Below are 20229 nucleotides of genomic sequence, written 5' to 3'. Positions count from 1 at the left end.
TCCGCTGTGCGGCCCTAGCGATCAGATAATCTGAGAGTCTCCCACAGAGGAGTTACCTGCTTTCCAGTGGTACATTACTGCCAAGGACCCAGCTGTCCTGCAGCTGGACGGACTCGGGTGTGGTTTGCAGCTCGGCGGGCAAAGCAGCCGGCGGGGCCGGACTCTGGTTCCTTCTATTGGTCAGGGAGTTTCTGTTGAGAGAAGTGATGGACGGATGGTGCTGTGCGGGGTGCTGCTTATGGGGTGGTGGCAGAGGCGGAAGGGTGGGCTGGCCTTGGTTGTTTGCAGGTTGCTCTGAAAAAAAGAAAAGGAAACTCATTCTATATATGAGTACATGTACGTGTGTGTGTGTGTGTGTGCGCGTGTGTGCGTGTGTGTACATACACACCTACACACACCACCAATGTCTTGGGGATCCACTACAGATGAATCAGAATTAAAATCTGCATTTAAACCCATATCCTAATCAATTTGCATATTATTCTATTAAGCGGGTGTTCAGTGACATTCTCGAAGAGCGAGTTTACCCTTGATACACGGAGTACTAATTAATATACAACAGATGGTAAAATTGGTTTTGGTTTTAATTTGTTTCAGATTTTTTTCATCCGGTTTTATTAACACCTACAGAAAACAGCGTCTGACAGCTCCCCTAATGTGCCTTCAGACTTCAGCTTTTTTTAACAAACCGACCCTGAAATTAAATGGGTAATTTCGGTGGAACACAAAGGTTTTCGAAATGCATATAATCCCTATAATTATTTAATGGAGGTTTTTTTTAAGCTTTATTTAACTGCAATAAATTATTACAAGCTAGCTGCTAAACAGCAGTAGACTACTCTAGTTTAGTGCATTTCAAATAAGGCAGACCTGCCTTATGATCCGCTAAAAGACGCTAAGTATTCTTTAGCAGAAGGTCACTCTGTGAAGCAGATGTTGTTTCATGGATATTTAACAGACTGAATCACATCTGATTACAACGTCAGAAGACTCATATACTTAATGACCGTTACACCCATTAGAACACACACAGAACAGATTTGCCAATTTCACAGTACGCCGTAGAACTACATCTTGGAGTAAGTCATAGGTGACCAGAGCGACTCATGCCATTATGTCACCGGTACAGATATTTTGCTCTCAACCACAATCATAAGGGATCCAGCAACTTCAGAATATAAACACAACGGTAGGTTGGGACCAAAGAAACATTCCCTAAAACTAGTAAGTCGTAAGGGAAAATTGACAAACCAATGTAACACGAGACTGACTTTTCAATCTCATTACCTGCCTTTGGACATGCTAGAATTCACAAATACTACATTTTAACAAACAGACAGAGGACTCCTGAATTTAATGCTAAACTTATTATGGTTCCATACATATAAGATGTCAATTTTTGACTAAATGCAGTTCAAAGTGCAATATAATTTTAAAGTGATGTATTAAATCATGCTATTAATATAAATGCACATATTAAAAAAGAATAGGAAACACAGGGACTATCTTTCATTGGCAGTGTGAACTCCAGCAGAAATTGTTATGCCAAATAGAGTCTAACACTGTGATTCTGAATGCATAAAATGAATTCTTGATATGTAATAGCTTGAATATACCTTATACCCTCTTTACAGGGTATAAGAATTAAAATAACTCCTCCCATCGCATATAATATCTGTAAATACTGCATATTTCTAATGGCCTCTAACGATCCATATAACACCACTTAACAACTAATAATTTCTTACTCTTGAAATCAAGGAGAGAGAAAACCCCTGAACATATGGAATAAGGTTCTTTCTTGCACATTCTCTGTTCCCAAGGATCCGCATCCTAGAAATTACAGAAATCTTGCTTGGTCCATTGTTTTGATGCTCATGAAAAATTAAGATTATCTATATCTCAGTTAAACTGAAAGTGCTCCTGGAGGAGGGGCAGCTGGGTGGCTCAGTCAGTTGAGCAACTGACTCTTGCTTTCAGCTCAGGCCATGATCCCAGAGTCATGGGATTGAGCCCCGTGTCGGGTTCCATGCTAAGCGCTGAGCAAACAGCCTACTTAAGATTCTCGCTCTGTCTTTCTCTCCTTCTGCTCCTCTTCCCTGCTCTCTCTCTCTCTCTAAAATTAAAAGAAAAGAAATTACTCTTGAAGGAAATGAGAGGGCTAAACTAACACATATAGTTTTAATTGTGATAGGAAAAAAGCAACAGCTTAAAATTCAAAGATTTATTATTCAGGTATCATATAGTTAATTAGCTTTGTCTTCCGCAGCATTAGGGCATACGATTAGAATCTCTACAGATGTCTTTAAGGAGCATTTCAAAAGCTGCTTTTATAAATATAAATATATACTACATTTACTATATTTATATTTATAAATAATATATATATTATATATATGTGTGTGTATATATATACAACGTATATATACATTATATATGTATATATATAAATAATATATATTATATATAATGTGTATATATATATACACACATATATACACATATATACACATATATACATGTGTGTGTATATATATATACATATATATACATATATATATATACATATATAGTATATATATATTTAACAACAAGCCAAGGGCCTTAACTAGGTTGGTATCAGTACAATGGAAACAAAGAAAAGAGGAAACACTTCAAAGGCAAACATATTAAGATTATGTCTAAAAAGAAGTACAGGGATGTGTCAAATGACTCCATATTTTTACGCATGGCTCCATGGAAGAATGGAATTATATTACACATATGATATACAAATTATATATTGGATATTATGCTAATTAGAGGAGAGAGCAGTGTATACCGCAGTCAATTCCAAATTTAATCTCTAACACTGTCAGGCATCATCAGAGTGAGCCTCGGTTTTCTCATCTGTGATGTGGGGAACTAACATTGTCCCAACTAGGTATTTAATGATTCAGCGAAATGCACTCATTCATTCATTAATTCACCCACTTAGCCATTCGTCCCACAAACATTTACCAAGCCTCTATGTTCCAAAGATACGCTAAGTCAATAACAGGTAAAGCATCATGGATATTAAAATTGTTGTTGAAAATTACATGATTTTAAGATGTGTTATCATTAGCATGTATTTAAATATGCTGAATTTAAGATTCTTAAACGGTGAGACAAAACTTCCATTTAAGGCTTCAAAAATAACAAGTACTACTCTGGCTTTCTCCACGTTCACGCCTTCACTTGGCAAGTATTTATCGGGAATTCACAATGAACAAGACATCACGCAAAGCTCCATGGCCCTTTCAACGGTCTACCCGGGTTATTTCAGCCAAGTGTGTTCTGTCTGCTGGGACCTCTTTTGAGCTGCCTACATAATCATGAGGCCCGCCTATAACACAAATCCGGGTCATGAAAGCTGGACTCAATCTAAAATCTGGTGCAAGAGAAGAGATGCAGAGCCTGAGTGAGATGGGAGGGATGAACAGACATTTACGATTCTGCAGAAGCCCACAGAGAGGGGCCAAATCCGAGGATTCACTTGGAGGTGAATCAGCCGAAGTATGAATCTAGACCAACTTATTCAAGACAGAACAAATTTATAAAGTATAACAGGATAAAATAAAATTTAACATAGCCAGAAAGGAAGAGCGAATAAAGAAAATCAAGTAGGAGAGATAAGATAAAGCTAGTGGACAAAACGCCTGCTGTATAGTTCTGTACATTTTTAGAGAAGGATACAAATCTGGCTCTCAATTATTTATCTAGTTGCTCACACAAAAAGGGAAACGTGATCACTCACACGATTTGGAGTGTTTTTAAGACCGCAGAGTTTGTTTAAGGAAAGCACAACTACTACTGAAAACAGAGAAAATATTCTTTTTAAGCACTCACAGGAAGAAAAACTGAATATCCATAGAAAATTTTATGACCTGGGTTCAAAATCGACCCAAATGAAATAACAGGGTCTAGATTTGGAGACGAGCACTTAGAGTCTAACACAAGTGGTCAGATCCACTAGAAGAACCACAACATCAACTGCAGCGTTTGCTTTAAGCTGATCCATTGATACAGGCTTTGCACTCATTTGAGACAGTTTTGGACAGAACGACTCTGGAGTTCTAGAAGGGACAATAGGACCTCCCAGAGGGAGGTCCTGACACATAGGTCTCAACATGTCATTTTCCTTCTTGGAAACTCCAAATGGCCTCCTTGTATCTGTAAAACAGAAAACTAACTCTAAAGGTGTATGTCCTAGGGTTGTCTGGGTGGCTCAGTCGGTTAAGCGTCCAACTTTGGGTCAAGTCATGATCTCGCAGTCCGTGAGTTCGAGCCCCACATCGGGCTCTGCGCTGACAGCTCAGAGCCTGGAGCCTGCTGTGGATTCTGTGTCCCCCCTCTCTATCTACCTCTCCCCCGCTCATACTCTGCCCTGCTCTGTCTCTCAGAAATAAATAAATGTGAAAAAAAAATTAAAAAAAATAAAGGTGTATGTCCTATTTCTTCAGTCAGTCCTCAAAATATTTTTGCAAATGTTTCCCCCATGAACCCTCTTCATGTATCTTCTCTGAGTCTTATATTATCTGTGCCTTTTCACAGCTTGTTTCCAAGTCCCCTCTCTATTATAATTAATTTTATAGGTCTCGTGTCTCCTGTTAGACTCTCTATGGGCAGGATTCACATTGAATTCACCTTGGAACCCGCATGGGGCCCAAGGACCACAGGGGGATGGACGTGTGGCCAACAAATATTTATTCACTCAAGTACATACCTGTTGAATGAGTAATCATTCATTCAACTTGTGAAGAATTCAATGAAGAGAATGTCTAAGTGGTAAAAAGCTGAGCCTGCCCATAGTGTCTTTAACTGCAAGGTAATTTGCAACCTGTCCTATTTCCTTAACTCAATTCTGACATCCTGAAAGGCAGGGACTCTAACTTAAATTTCTTTGGACTTTTCAATATCTTCACTCAGTCTTGTACTTCAAAGGCTCCTAGAAATGTGCAGACTGGCGACAATTACGCAATCGGACCACTTTGGGGGCTCATCTCCTAAGGGCAGGGAGCCATGTCATCCACTCCAGACATCGGGTTTTAGGAATATTTCTTTGGAACCATAGCAGAGGCTGCAATATTCAAAATCTACCTTGTAAGGTGTGAAAATAATGGCAAGATTACATAAAAATACACACAAATATAGAAGAAATAACATGTAAGATCTGAAACAATCTATAAAATGTATGTTTTTTCAGCTAACCATAGTTATGTCTTCCTTGTATCTTAAAGCTTTTGATTAGAAACGTTCCAACTTACGTATTCTAGGAAAGGCATAGGTTATTTTTTCAAAATATTCTTCCCGGTTTAAAAAAATAAAATCTTTCGCATTATGCTTACTGAAATTATGTATTATACCCAAAGAGTGCCTTTACTCATTTTAGTTCTTCTTTCTGCCTGAGGTTTTTCAAGTTCCTATTGCTCGTGTAACTTCAGGATAGCCTAGAAGCTGCCTGTTTTTATTTGATAAATGCAACTGATAGCAGATAATTTATCAGTAACAAATATTAGATAGATCCAACTTTGGTGATTTTGCTCAGCCCTTTGTCACCAAAGAATTTAGCCCAAGAGTGTCATTTCAGGCCGCCCCATTAAACCCATTAACATGGGGTAACGACTTGGCTCATGGCATACACTGAATAAGGTATGTTGACAACCCGCGAAAGTGTTAGGAGCCACGGAAGAGATCTGATTACGGGACAGATTCCAGTTTAAGTAACTTACAAAACCCCAATTACAAGCAAATGTACGATATATTATTTGTGCTCTGCAGAGGGAAGAGAGTAAAGTTTTAATAACTTTTCCTAAATAGCAACTATGCTACTGATTGGTGAGGTGAAAGGTACCATAGAGACAAATAACGATAATACGGATTTTTCTTTTGCAGGGGGATATTTTCTTGAATAAGTTATGCATCTGTCTCTCTGAGCTTCATGTATTTTATAGTGCTTAGTTAAAGAATCTAAAAGATACAGTGCCTGACATACCGTAAGTGCTAAATAGTAACTTATTAATGCCAGAAAAGAAAGAACTCTCTTTAGGAAAGAACATTATGAGGGAAAACAGTACAGCTGACCCTTGAACAACGCAAAGGTTAGAGGCACTGAGCCCCTGTGCAGTAAAAAATCTGAGTATAACTTTTGACTCTCCAAAAAAACTTAACTACAAATAGCCCACTGTTGACCAGAAGTCTTACCAATAACATAAACAGTTGACTGATAGACTGCATTCTTACAATAAAGTAAGTCAGAAAAAAGAAAATACTAAGAAAATCATAAGGAAGAGAAAATACATTTACAATCCTGTATTTATGGAAAGAAACCTGTGTAGAAACGGACCCATGTTGTCCAAGGACCCGTTGTAACTGAGAAGCCTTGTCAGTAATCAATACCACTATCACAAGGCACAAGGACATGCAATCAAGTGTGTCTGAACAGGAAGACTTTCTCCCGTCACAGGTACCAAAACAACAATCTGAAATGTCGCGGGAATCAGAAAGCAACTAATGTCTGGCCGGAAGAGGGAATTTTAACCTCACAGTCACGAAGTCAGCCTGTCTCTTCTTCCCGTGTAGTATGACCAGAGAAGCAAGTCAAGAATTTTCAAAAGGGGGGAGAGGAAGACGCCTGGTTTTTTAAAACATATCTGGTCATGTTTACTGGTTCAATTTTTTTTTTTTAATTAAAAGCAGCTTCCAGACTGCTGTGTGCAGTTCAGTCCCAGTTTTTCTCTGCTTTACAGCCTTGGGCTATGGTCTTTGGGGAACACTGTGGAAATGAACTCTGAAACAGGAAAGCTGGGGGAGTAAAATATCTTTGTGCGCATGCGTGTCTGCGTGTGTGTGTGTGTGTGTGTGTGTGTGTGTGTGTGCGCGCGCGCGCGCGCGCCTCTGTTCGCGTGGGAGGGACTGAAAGGTGTCAGGTGAGAGGCACATGTGTGCATGTATGCGTGTGTGCGCATGCGTGCGCCCCTGTTCGCGTGGGAGGGACCGAAAGGTAAGGGTCGGGTGAGAGGCGAAGAGGAAGCTGAAGAGGTGTCCCCAAAGTCACCCCGACCACTCTGTCCCACACACCTTCCTTCACAAGTCTGTCCTCTTCCTTCCCTGGACCTCAGCTGTGGGGCGGCCCAGGTCCCTAGAGGAGAAGTACCCTGCTTCACAAGGGGGACAGAATCGAAGGGTGACAGCTGTGTTGTATGAAAACAATTGGTTGCAATGTGAATAAAATCCGCTAACAAAAGACAAATGGGGGTGGGAGGGAAGGAGAGGAGGAAGGAGGGCGGAGAGAGACACACACACAAAGGAACAAACACATTTTTAACTTTACTGAACCCAGAGAAGTGCCGTTAGGCAAGACACATCCTGGACAATCATTTGCCTATGGCTTATGTACTCCTGGACGCTCCGGGCAGCAGGCTGAATAAACAAATAAACTCAGCTTCTGGTCCCCTGACAGTTTATAATATGATCCACAGGCCGTGTTGAGCTACACAAACATTTAGAAGGAGCCAAACCCATTTACTGATGCTTAGCAAAGATGGGGCTGAAACCCTTCTTTCTAGATCGCAAAACGTGTTCCTTCTCACTTCACTCCCTGGTTAACATCCCTAACTTTCTCCTACCGGTTACAAATGAAACCCAAGTTTTCTTCGAAACTGACCTCTTTGTTGTTGTTTGTTTTAATGTTTATTTATTTTTGAGGGGGGGGGAAAGAGAGAGAGAGAGGGCACAAGCAGGGGAGGGGCAGAGAGAGAGGGGGACGCAGAATCCGAAGCGGGCTCCAGGCTCTGAGCTGTCAGCCCAGAGCCCGACGCGGGGCTCGGACTCACAGACCATGAGACGATGACCTGAGCCGAAGTCGGAGGCTTAACCGACTGAGCCACCCAGGTGCCCCTTTCCCTTGATTTTCTAATGGTAAATGTAGGTAACAACACCTCCTTCATCTGGCTACATTTCAAGAGCTACTAGGAAGGGCACATAATATAAATTCAAAACATCTTATGACACTGAAATCAGTAAATTATACAATGAAAATGTCTCTTTTGCCCAGAAAAATCTCATATACATTACAGACACTGAGTTGCCTTTATTATCCTCTGAGGAAAAAATGGAAGCACCAAGACTTTTCCTTATAAATGGGGAAAATCTGAGTTGAGGAAATACGTCTTTTTTTGTCAGACCACACCTCAGTGGAGCTCCTAGTAGAGCAAAAATATTTAGATATTCAGGGTGACTTCCAATTTCTCTCCTTTCCCTCCAACAATGCTGTATTAATAAGATACCCACCTAAACTACTATAGTGGAAACTGGAAATGAAAGGCCTCATCTCAGAAAATTACTTCACATAAACTTACTCTTCCGGCTCAAGTCTTTGAAAGTGCACTGCTCACTGATGGACGCCTGCAAGCCTTTGGTTAAAATATGGCACCACGTAAACATTTTCACCACAAGTCATCTGTCACTTAAACATTTCACACAGCTGCATGCAAATCAAACAAGAATTTAAAATGTGTTTTAGAAACCATACACATAAATAATATTGTGCTTACCCCCTTCGTCACCAGATGACTGATCACCAGATAGTTTATAGAAAGACATTTGAGTATGAAAAACTTAGAGATAAATGAGAAGGCACAAAAGAAAGACTTGTACTGACTACAGGGTATAATTTCAGTGAGCACAGGTGAACTGATTTACTACTATACTTAGGGAGAATTTGGTTTAGTTTCCTTGGGGTCAAACCTTGAAAGGAGGATTAAAAGAAAGACTTAAAGGCTTTATTTATCTATTTATTTTTTTACAGTTTATTTATTTTGAGGGAGAGAGATTCCCAGGTAGGATCCGTGCTCAGCCCAGAGCCTGATGCAGGGCTCAGTCTCACATATAGTGAGATCGCGACCTGAGCCGAAATCAGGAGTCAGATGCTTAACCAACTGAGCCACCCAGGCGCCCCCAAACTTAAAGACTTTAATCTTTGCATTCTTTTTTCTATGAGAGTTCACTGTACTTTCTACTTCAAACCGTGTGACCACCCAGATCACCTGCCAACTCCCTTGCCATAAAATGCTAGAAGTGCTGGGTAAAATATATTAAATACCTTTTGGATTGATGCACTTAGCATACTTACTGAGTGTCTAACAGTTATACAGACTCTGTTCCAGGCAGGGAGGATGTAACAGGAAACAAAAGAGCCAAGAGTCAGCCTACCAGTGGCACTTTTACTTTAGGTTAATATAACTGAATTGGAAGAAAGAAGTGGCAGGAACCAAGGGGAGAGAAAAATTGCTGACAGCATGTGAGATGACCTGGTAGCTTCTATGCGGAGAACTGCCTGTCTCTGTAACCTTTCTTATGTCCAAAGAAGAAACAAAACATAATACACCAGTTGTTACTGAGACCCCTACATATATGAGGCTTGACCCTTGAAATACTATACCCTCAGTCCAAGAGTAGACTTAAAACATCTCACTGCAAATGGAACAGTAAGGAAACTTGCTGTGTTGTCTTGAGTCCTACACGGAAAAGAAACCAACTCCTGAAATTTTTAGCCACTAGCCTGGGCTTCTTTGGGGTTGGCATAGGAGATTCAGACTTATACTCTCAATGTAGTTTGGGAACTTCCAGCCAAAAAATTAATACTAAAATTGATCCTGGATCTGCAATGCTCCTCCCTGGGGTACCTTGCAGAAACAAATGCAAAACTTCTTTAAAGAATACGCTCTCAACCCAAGTCACAAAGGATTTCCACAAACAAAATACAGCTTTCAGTAAATTAACAGACTAAAGTCACAAAGTTTAAATGGGAACAATCTACCTTGAGTCAAATTCTACAGACAAAACAGCAGAACTGCTCTCCCCCAAAACTTCAGATAATATAATCATTTACTAAAACTTCAGTATGTTCAGGATGTTAAAGACTTGAAAGAAATTAAAACCATAAGAATAAGACAGTATAAAAATGCAGTTAAAAAAGTAGGATGTGTAGAAATAAGAAAAATGCAGCCACTGAAATCAGAAACTTACTCTATGGTTTCAACAGTATATTAGATACCACTGTAGAGAGTACCAGTGAATTGGAAAAGAGATTTGGGGAAATCACTCCGATGGCATCAGAGAAATCAAGAGTGCTTAAACATGAAAGAGTAGTTCTAAGACAAAAAAAGATAGGATAACAGAGCTCAGTATACATCCAGACAGAGTTGCAGAGCCAACAACTGAGCCTTCTTTAGAGTTGCTTAAACAGCTTTCTCCAAAGTTCCTAATATCATGCTTATGGCATATAGAACATGAATGTACTGATCTCTTTTTCATTTCATATGAATTATCTCTGCTATTCTCTTTTTGGTTATTGGATAAAAGCTTTTGGCGGGGGTGATATTTTATTTCAAAGGCGACTTCTCCTAAATTGCAGTAACTTCTCTTTGAAGAGAACTCAGACTGCAATGGTTACTGCTCAAGAGTATGCAGCTAATCTAAAACGTCAAACACCCTAACATATTTCAGTGGATGGAAACAAATGTAAATGGCTACCTTCTGCTTGTGAAATAACTCATCGTTTAGTATACTTAAGCCTAGTAATGCCGCAGATTTATCCTCCATGAAATTCTTAGTTTTGCACAATCATTTCTTATAGAAACATACATAAAACATACCTATTACACATGCATAGAAAACTGGATAAAAATACCTTTAAAATGCCTCAGTATATGTTTCAGGATATTCTTCCACCCATTTTAAAGTACTTTACCTGAGAGAGTAAGCAAAAAGGGAAGAAGTTGTCCCAGTCTTGACAATAAAGAATTGTTGACATATGATCAGTCAAAACTTCTCTCATTACCTAATGATCATTTGATTTTAGTGCAATTAAATTTTATTGACTTTCAATGGAGTACATGACATGATATAATAAAGCACATATTTGTAATATGGATAAGGATAGGCTAGGAGGCGACTACATGCTATTACACATAACAAATGGCTTTAAAGAATAAGAAAAGCAAATGGAATATTCGAAATGATGTGAATTTGCTATGCTTTTCAGTTATCACAGAGAAGATGTCTTTATAGAAGAAGATGTCTTGTATAAAAGGAAACAGAAAGTATAGGGTTTAGTTCTGGCTTTAACTAAACCACATATAAATCAATTAACTTCTGGGGCTCAGTTTTTCTTCTCTGTAAATAAATGCCGTGGGGAGCAAGGTGGGCTCAGACAATGAATTCTGAAGTTTTTTAGCTTTATAATTCTTTTGGGTACAACATGATATTTTCTTGAAACATTAAATTATGTTATAAATATTCAAAATTTAAGGTAATTAACAGCCCCATATTATCTTAAATTATACATATAAAGCATTTAAGGGACATACAATAAAAATTACTTTATTTCAACTGTAAGTATTATGAAAACTCCACCACATTAATTCATGACACAAATACCGTACCAAATTATCTTGTTATAAATGTTAAAAATAATATTTTTATTCTAAAATAAACCATGCTGTACTACATATGTTGTAAACTAGCAACATCTTAAGGAACATATAGTCAAAATCATTTTGTATCAAACTTAAATTTACTTCAGATTTTACTATTAAAATTTTTTGTGTAAACAATTAATAAAAAAAAGCCAGCACGAAACTTTCAAGCCTAAAAGAAAACTAATGAATCTCTTAAAAGTTATGGGTTACAATGCATTTTAAAAATTAAGAACTGGGGCGTATGGGTGGCTCCGTCAGTTACGCGTCCGACTTCGGCTCAGGTCACGATCTCATGGTTCGTGATTTCAAGCCCTGCGACGGGCTCTGTGCTGACAGCTCAGAGCCTGGAGACTGCTTCGAATTCTATGTCTCCCTCTCTCTCTGCCCCTGTGCTGCTTGCACACTGTCTCTGTCTCTCAAAACGTGAATCAGCATTAAAAAATTTTTTTTAATTACAAATCACTTTTAGGGAAAAGAGATTTTTACTTTGTCCAAACCTTTTTCTGATTTTTATTTTTTAAATATTTCAGCAAACACAGGAAAAATCAGTGATCAGAAAACACATAGAAAGTATCCAACAACACTGTTGATCTCACTTCCCCCCAAATACTAACTTTGCCATTGACATTTTCCCTAGCATATTATTTCATTTCATATTTGTTATCTGCAATTTATTGAGTCCAGATTGTCTATAAAGGTCTTAATTTTGAAACAGAATAAAATCTTTGACGTTTCCTTCCAGTCACGTGATGGCCTCTAGGTAGGGAAGCGTGTTACCACAGACACTAAATATTATGTAGATGCAAAAAACCTAACAGAACCCGCTGTATCCTTCCCATTCTTGGCATGATGAATGAGAGCGATTTCTCAAGTGGAAACCATGCAATGATGCTCTTTGATTAAAAGGGAAACAGTCACAGTTTAAGCTGACACTTGCTTCCTTGCTGAATGCCCTCCTAGGTCAATAATTTTGGGATAACATTTGGTGTGTACGTAACAGTAAAAGCCCCTTCCCAGTATGTATTTTTTTCTGCTGCTTTAATGACTTTGCAGTGAAAAGAACTGCAAAGTACTAGAGAAATATGAGTTACTGTTGTTTAGGAGATTAATGATCTGGATTTTCTGAGGCTTTGTTGTGATTTTTAAAGTAGTAGTAAGCACGATTTGTTGAAGCTGGAAGGCTGGGGCTTTTCTACGGGATGCTAATTGCCACTAGAAACCTTCCTCTCAAAATAGAGGTTCGGAAGAAAGCAGGTGACGAAGATATCCTTTCGCAGATCATCTGATCTTTTCTTTCACGAGCCCACGAGCATTTTCATGGCAAGGTATTAACATTTTCCATCGAAGCGATAAGTGGATTTACAATGCCGAAGAGTAACGATCTGGTCGAGTAGGCTGTTCAGGCTGCCATGATAAAACAGAATGGGGGACTTAAACAGTAGAAATTAATGTTCCCACAGTTCTGGACGCTTGGAGTCCCAGATCAAGGTGCAGCAGAATCAGTTTCTGGTGAGGGTTTCTTCCTGGCTTGCGGATGGCTGCCTTACTCGTGTCCTCACTTAGCTCCTGGAGAGAGCAAGCTAGCTCGCTGGCATCTCGTCTTACAATAGCAATCCTGTGGAACCAAGGCCTCACCCTTATGATCCCAAGTACCCTTAGTTACTACTTTAGAGTTCCCATCGCCAGATAAAGTCACATGGGGGGGGGGGTTGGGGTTTCAACATATGAACTTGGAGAGAAACACACATTCAGTCTGTAACACGTGGGTGCAAGCTCCCTCTCCAGAATTTAGTAACTGGGTAACCTGAGCAAATCAATTTCATATTCTAAACTCTCCAATGTCTCATCTGTACAACGGGGTTAATAATCACTCCTATACAGGGAATTCAAAGAGATAATGTATATTTTAGAGTATTTTTATAAACTGTGAAGTATTAATATATGTACATGTAATTTTTTTGGCTAAAGAAAATGTTTATATGTGAGCATGTCCATAAGATAATTTAATATTTTTAAAAAAATTTTTTAAAAATATTTTATTTTATTTTTGAGAGAGTGAAAGCAGGGGAGGGGCAGGGGAGGCAGAGGATCTGAAGAGGCCTCTGTGCTGGAGTCCAACCTGGGGCTCAAACTCACAAACTGTGAGATAGTGACCTGGGCTGAAGTCGAATGCTCAACCGACTGAGCCACCCAGGTGCCCCAATAACTTCTTAATTTCTTTCTACAAGGTTTTTATTTATTTTTAAGTGTTTTTATTTATTTTGAGAGCGAGAAAGCATGAGCAGGAGAGGGGCAGAGAGAAAAAGAGAGAGAGAATCCTGAGCAGGCTCCATGATATAAGTGCAGAGCCCAATGCGGGCTTGATGTTTCCTAAACCGTGAGATTATGATCTAAGCTTAGATCAAGAGTCAGACCGACTGAGCCAACCAGGTGCACAAGAAAGTCTTTAAAAACATTCCATTTTCATTTATAAGGGCAAATGTATACCTAAAAATAGTTTTAAAAGGATCTCTTAATATCATTTAGAGTGTTTACACAGGATAATGCATCACTAGCATAAAAGGTGGAAAGAATGTACATTATTACAGAGATAATTCCACACGTGTGGCTAAAGTGTGCTTCAATCTCATATAATGAACTCATACTTGGAGGCACTAATTTGTACTCTTTGTATTTAAAGCAACGTACTAGAAACCATGGTCTCACTGAAACATGGGAAAACGTAAAAGTGAATGAAACAACTTGGCTTTCTATGGCATTGACTTTGAAAATCTGATTAAGACAGATGTCTTTAGCTGATCGTCCTTCAATGTCACGTTGTCATACTTCCCATCAGCAAGATGTTTTAAAGGCGTTCGATTAATATTGCATGCCAGAACTGAAATTACATCCTTTGTCGTTCGGTTCCTAATGGCGCAAGTGATATCTATCAAGTAGTGTTTTATGAAGCGTGCGTGATTTTTATTGCAGGCTGTTTTCACACATCTTCTTCAGGTTTCGGAAAGACTGCTTAGGGTTTACAACAAATAGGCCCTTCTGCTGAAAATCAGGATGATTCTTTTAAAACTGAGGTGAAGTCTGGATTACTAGAATTTATTTACTTATCAATAAAAAAATCCTCTGCCGGAATCTGTTGTATTCCCACGTGTGGGGTCTTGAATATATCTGCTTTGCCTGAATATTTTACTAAATCGCTTGTTATACACAAAATACGTGCCAAGCACACATCACTCACAAAACCTTCATCAGTGTGCATGTGTATTATCTTCGAGTAAGGAAAGCGTGTGGGATGTGGATGCAGTTCACACTATTTTACACTCACTGGGTTTGTGCTACAGAAATATGTATTTTATTTTCTTTTTTATTTTTTTTTATTTAAAAAAAAAATTTTTTTTTTCAACGTTTTTATTTATTTTTGGGACAGAGAGAGACAGAGCATGAATGGGGGAGGGGCAGAGAGAGAGGGAGACACAGAATCGGAAACAGGCTCCAGGCTCTGAGCCATCAGCCCAGAGCCTGACGCGGGGCTCGAACTCACGGACCACGAGATCGTGACCTGGCTGAAGTCGGACGCTTAACCGACTGCGCCACCCAGGTGCCCCTGTATTGTATTTTCTAAATATAATCACTAATTTATTTTTTTAACTTCATTTCTTTTGAGAGAGAGAATGTATGCATGTGACTGGGGGAGGGGCAGAGACAGAGGGAGAGAAGGAATCTCAAGCAGGCTCCAGGCTGTCCGCACAGAGCCTGACAGGGGGCTCGATCCCACGAACTGTGAGATCACGACCTGAGTTGAAATCAAGAGTTGGACGCTCCAAGACTGAGGCCCCCAGACGCCCCAAGTACCAATTTACTTTTTAAGAGAAATTAGTGTCCTGACATTAATTTCAAAATTTCTGAAACTCGGTATCAAACATGTCATTTTCATTTATTAAAGACCCCAAATCATAACATAATCTTCCATATATATAAGTTAGGACATTACAAGTGAAAAAAAGAAATTTTTGTATTCGATATATATGTATATATATGTACATGCATGTATATGTATGTGCATACATATATACACATACATATGTATACACATATGTATATGTGTATGTGTGTATATATGTATACACACATCTATACATATGTATGTATGCATATGCACATACACATATGTATACATGTGTACACATGTACATGCACATATGTATACATATGTGTATGTATATATGTATACACACATATGTATATACATATGTATATGTATATATGCATGTATACACATGTGTATGTGTACATATGTATGTATACACATGTGTATGTGTACATATGTGTATGTATATACGTGTGTATATATGTCTACACATACACACACGATACCATATATATATTGCTCTGAACATAAACCAACAAATGTAAACTCCTGACTATCTTTTAATATATTCTATTCTTTCATCCTCGGTTACCTTTATTTATAAAATTAGGGGGGATAGATTATGATTTCTAATAACTTTTCCCAGTTAAAAAAAATTCCACAATTCTCTAGCATTTTTTACGTGTGTGTGTGTGTGTGTGTGTGTGTATGTGTATGTGTCTGTGTGTACGTGCACATACACACAGTTTAAAGCTTTGGATGCTAACTTCTAAGTATCCCATGCTATTACACGTTATTTTGGATTTTATAAAATATAAATGTACTCAAGAGCTTGGGCATCTGCGTGCCTGGTCTCTTTCTCTTCCTCTGCTGTGTAGCTATGGTGGCCGTGAAGACCCTGAGCCCCAAGGCCGAGGTGCCCAAGCCCAGGTGGCCCAAGGGCTGCAGGATGCTCTGAGGACCAACTCGGGGCCTAAGGGCACCATGAAAATTCGTGCTTCTGGAGACATCAAGCTTACTAAGTACTGCAACGTGCTGCTTCGTAAAATGCAAATTCAACACCCAACAGCCTCCTTACGAGCCAAAGTAGCCCAAGGTGACATGACTGGTGAGTGAGCCATCCCCAGCGTCCTCATCGTTGGAGCGCTGGCCAAACAGGTGGATCTCTACATTTCCGAAGTTCTTTGTACCAGAATAACAACAGTCAGATTTGAATCTGCAACAAGTCAAAGCGAGCAAAGAGATGGACAGGGTAACACAGAGTGTTGGCCAGAATATCTCCACATACTAAAGCTCACGCTGAACGTGCTACCGTCCTAAGAGAGGCTGTGGCGGACTCCATCTGGGCCGTTACAAAACAAGATGAACCTACTGACTTCTTCATGGTTGAGGTTAAGGAGATGAAGCGTAAATCTGAAACCAATACAAGCTTCATCAGAGGTCTTGTTTTGGACCAAAGGGCCTGGCATCCTGATGTGAAAAAAAGGACGGTTTGTAATCCTCACATGTGCAATGTGTCATAAGAATGTCAAAAAAAATAAGCGAATTCTTGTCTTTCACAAGAATGCAGAGGAGAGAGAGAAAGTACTAAACGCGGAAAGAAAATTCTTTGAAGATATAATTTAAAAAATGATAGAGCTGAAAAAGTCTGTGCAGACTCAGAGAAAAGATCTGTTGTTATTTAATCGAGGGAACGGACTGTTTTCCTTAGATGCTCTTGCAAAAGAAGGCATAGCAGCTCTGTGCAGAGCTAAAGGGAGAACTGTGGAAAGGCTGATTCTTGCCTGTGGGAGGGTAGCTTTACATTCTTTGGATGACCCAAATCCTGATTGTTTGGGACATGCTGGTCTTGTCTACGAGGATACATTGGGAGAAGAGAAGTTCACCTTCATTGAGAAATGGTAACAATATTGGCCAAAGGACCAAATAAGCACACGCTTACTTAAGTCAAGGATACAGTAAGAGATGGCTTGAGGGCTGTTGAAAATTCTATGGCTGATGGCTGTGTCATCCGGGGGCTGGTGCAGGGGTGGTGGCAATGGCAGAAGCCCTGATCATAAGCCTGGTATAAAGGGGAAGCCCAGCCTGGTATTCAAGCATTTGGTAACGTGCTGCTCATGATTGCCATGGTTCTTGCCCAGAGCTCTGGTTTTGACGTTCCAGTGAATTAAAATTCAAGCTAGAGCAGAGCGTTCAGAATCTGGTGAACTTGTAGGTGTGGACTTGAACACAGGTGGGCCAGTGGTGGCAACAGACGTTGGCCCAGGGGATAACTATTGTGTGAAGAAACAGCTTCTTCACTCCTGCACTGTGACAGCCACCAATGTTCTCCAGGTTGATGAGACCACAGGAATTGCAATATCTTCTCCAGGAGGTTGAACTGAAGCTTTTCCCCTGTATCATCTGAACCATGAAGACGCAATGATCTTAAGAAAGGAGCTACGGAATTTTTGTCCCAACTTCAAATGATTTGCAAAGGAATTTCCCCTATGAAGGGGAGAATGCTGGCATCCACCCAAATTCTTAAGTTCTGGAATTATAATTACAGCATTTTTTAAACTGCACTGCAGTATACACACATAAAACAGGCCATTTTTACCAATGATCATGCTGTTTGCTTTAGCTTCTCTGATCCAAAAAGTAAAAGCACATGTGATCCACCTTGTTATTCAATATTCCTTCAAAAACAAAGCAAAAACATCTACTCAAGATAAAACAATTGATCAAAGACATTATAAAGGCAAATAGCAAAGGGTTTATTCTGGGATGTGTCTCCCTTGGGCTGTATCTCCATAGTTGATGTGAGATAAAGCTGGCTCTATCTCTCCCGAGTTAGCTGCGGTCTTTAGGGATCTCACAGACACGTGGCTTTTGCCAACTATATGTCTGTTACAAAGGAGAATAAAAATATTAACATTAAGATCGACAGTCTTATCCAGTGTTGCCCTGCACATTCATCTTGTTTGGATAATTGCACATTTAAAATTAGAGTCTACTTATCTGGTTCTAGACATTTGGGAATAATGCGCATGGAAAAGGGTTTTCAGATTCTAATTCCCCATGGCAGATCACTGCAATTCTCATTAATTCTATAAGGAAGAACTTGCCTCTCCTTCAATGTTTACTTGAATTTTTTCTGCTGTATGTGGTTCACTGAAGGAATGGCAATAGTTCACTTTAAAAACATTCTCTCCATTAGCAAGAATCGATTTTCTAAAGCATTCCAACACGTCCATATCCAGTCTATAACAAGTCCTTTAACCCCTAATGCTCAAAAAAAACCTGTGTGCTTAAAAGATAATGCTTACTGCAAGAAACTAGAAAAAGAGAAAAAGAAAAACAAGAAAAAGGAACTACATATTTTTCTATTTTATTTATTTATTTGTTTATTTATTTATAGTTAGCCATGAGTAAATTACTTTACCCAGTAATTCTAGAAAGGAGTTACTACACATCTAAAAGGGAGTTTCTAAAAATCTAGAATCTATAAAATGTAACTTTATACATCCTAAATGCAAAAGTGGGAGGCACCATGGGAGGGAGAAATCCATGGAGGAAATTGACACTCATTACAGTTTATTAAATTCATTAGGCTATGTACTCAACATACATTATTTTATTTAATTCCACAGCCATTTATAATCTGTCACTACTTATTCCTATTTCATAAGCAAGGAAAGAAAGTTCTGAGAAATTAACAAGTCTGGCAATGGTCACAGAATAGGACTCTAAAGCTTTTCATACTAATTTATACAGGAATAATTATTTTTGTCAGTTTTGATTTAGACATTTGTCAAGAAGAAAATGGAGATGAAAGGTCAGCTTTAAGATTGTACTGCAGACTCTGGAAACATTGGCCTTAAACAACACATTATAGCAGATGTACTTAACAGATATACACAGAACATTCCATCCAAAAACTACAGAATGCACACTGTTCTCAGTGCATATGGGACATCTCCAAGATAGATCACAGGTTAGGTTATAAACCAAGTCTTAATAAGTTCAAGAAGACTGAAACCCTATCAAGTTTCTTCCTTAACCGTAATGGTACAAAACCAGAAATCAGTTACAAGAAGAAAACTGGGAAACCCTGAAAAATGTAAAAATTAAATAGTATGTTGCTGAACAACCAATGGGTCAATGAAGAAATCAAATAAGAAAGGAACAAATACCTAGAAACAAATGGAAACAGATATATGATACACCAAAATTTTGGGGTTCTTAAGAGGGAAGATCACAGTAATACAGGCTTACCTCAAAAATAAAAATCTCAAACAATGTAACTTTACGTATAAAAGAGCTACAAAAGAACAAACAAAGCCCAAAGTCAATAGAAAAAAGGAAATAATAAAGATCAATGAAACTAAAACCTGGTTCTTTGAAAAGATAAAATTGACAAACCATTAGATCAACCAAGAAAAAAAAAAGAGAGAGGGTTCTAATTAACAAAGTCAGAAATTAAAGAGAAGTTACAAATAACACCATTGAATTAGAAATGATCATATGAGACTACTCTGAATAACTAGACACCAACAAACTGGACAAACTAGAAGAAATGAATGAATTCTTAAAAAACATACAGGGGCGCCTGGGTGGCTCAGCTGGTTAAGTGTCTGACTTCGGCTCAGGTCATGATCTCGTGGTTTGTGAGTTCGAGTCCCGCATTGGGCTCTGGGCTGACAGTTCAGAGCCTGGAACCTGCTTCAGATTCTGTGTCTCCCACTCTCTCTGCTCCTCCCCTGCTCACACTCTGTCTCTCTCTCTCAAAAGTACAATAAAAAAAAAGTTAAAAAAAAAACCATACAACAATCTTCTGAGCCGTGAAGAAATAAAAAATCTGATTAACATTAAAAGGCT

The 20229-nt window shown here is 38.9% G+C and overlaps 1 protein-coding gene and 1 pseudogene across 17 annotated transcripts in view; one reads left to right on the top strand and one right to left on the bottom strand.

Moving 5' to 3' along the window:
• The window catches only part of TENM3 (teneurin transmembrane protein 3), a 453850-nt gene that overhangs the window by 193998 nt on the left and 239623 nt on the right, over window positions 1–20229 (bottom strand). For all 17 annotated transcript variants that reach the window (XM_043557955.1, XM_043557965.1, XM_043557986.1 and 14 more), the window contains one exon: window positions 57–294. In XM_043557955.1, coding sequence (XP_043413890.1) covers window positions 57–294 — 238 coding nt within the window. The remainder of the gene's footprint in view (window positions 1–56; window positions 295–20229) is intronic.
• Window positions 15901–18605, top strand: LOC122470470 (annotated as a pseudogene).

This window comes from Prionailurus bengalensis, chromosome B1, assembly GCF_016509475.1.
Source record: "Prionailurus bengalensis isolate Pbe53 chromosome B1, Fcat_Pben_1.1_paternal_pri, whole genome shotgun sequence".
In the NCBI taxonomy this organism is placed as follows: domain Eukaryota; kingdom Metazoa; phylum Chordata; class Mammalia; order Carnivora; family Felidae; genus Prionailurus; species Prionailurus bengalensis.
Note: the sequence above shows the minus strand (reverse complement) of the source record. Positions and strands in the feature narration are given on the sequence as shown.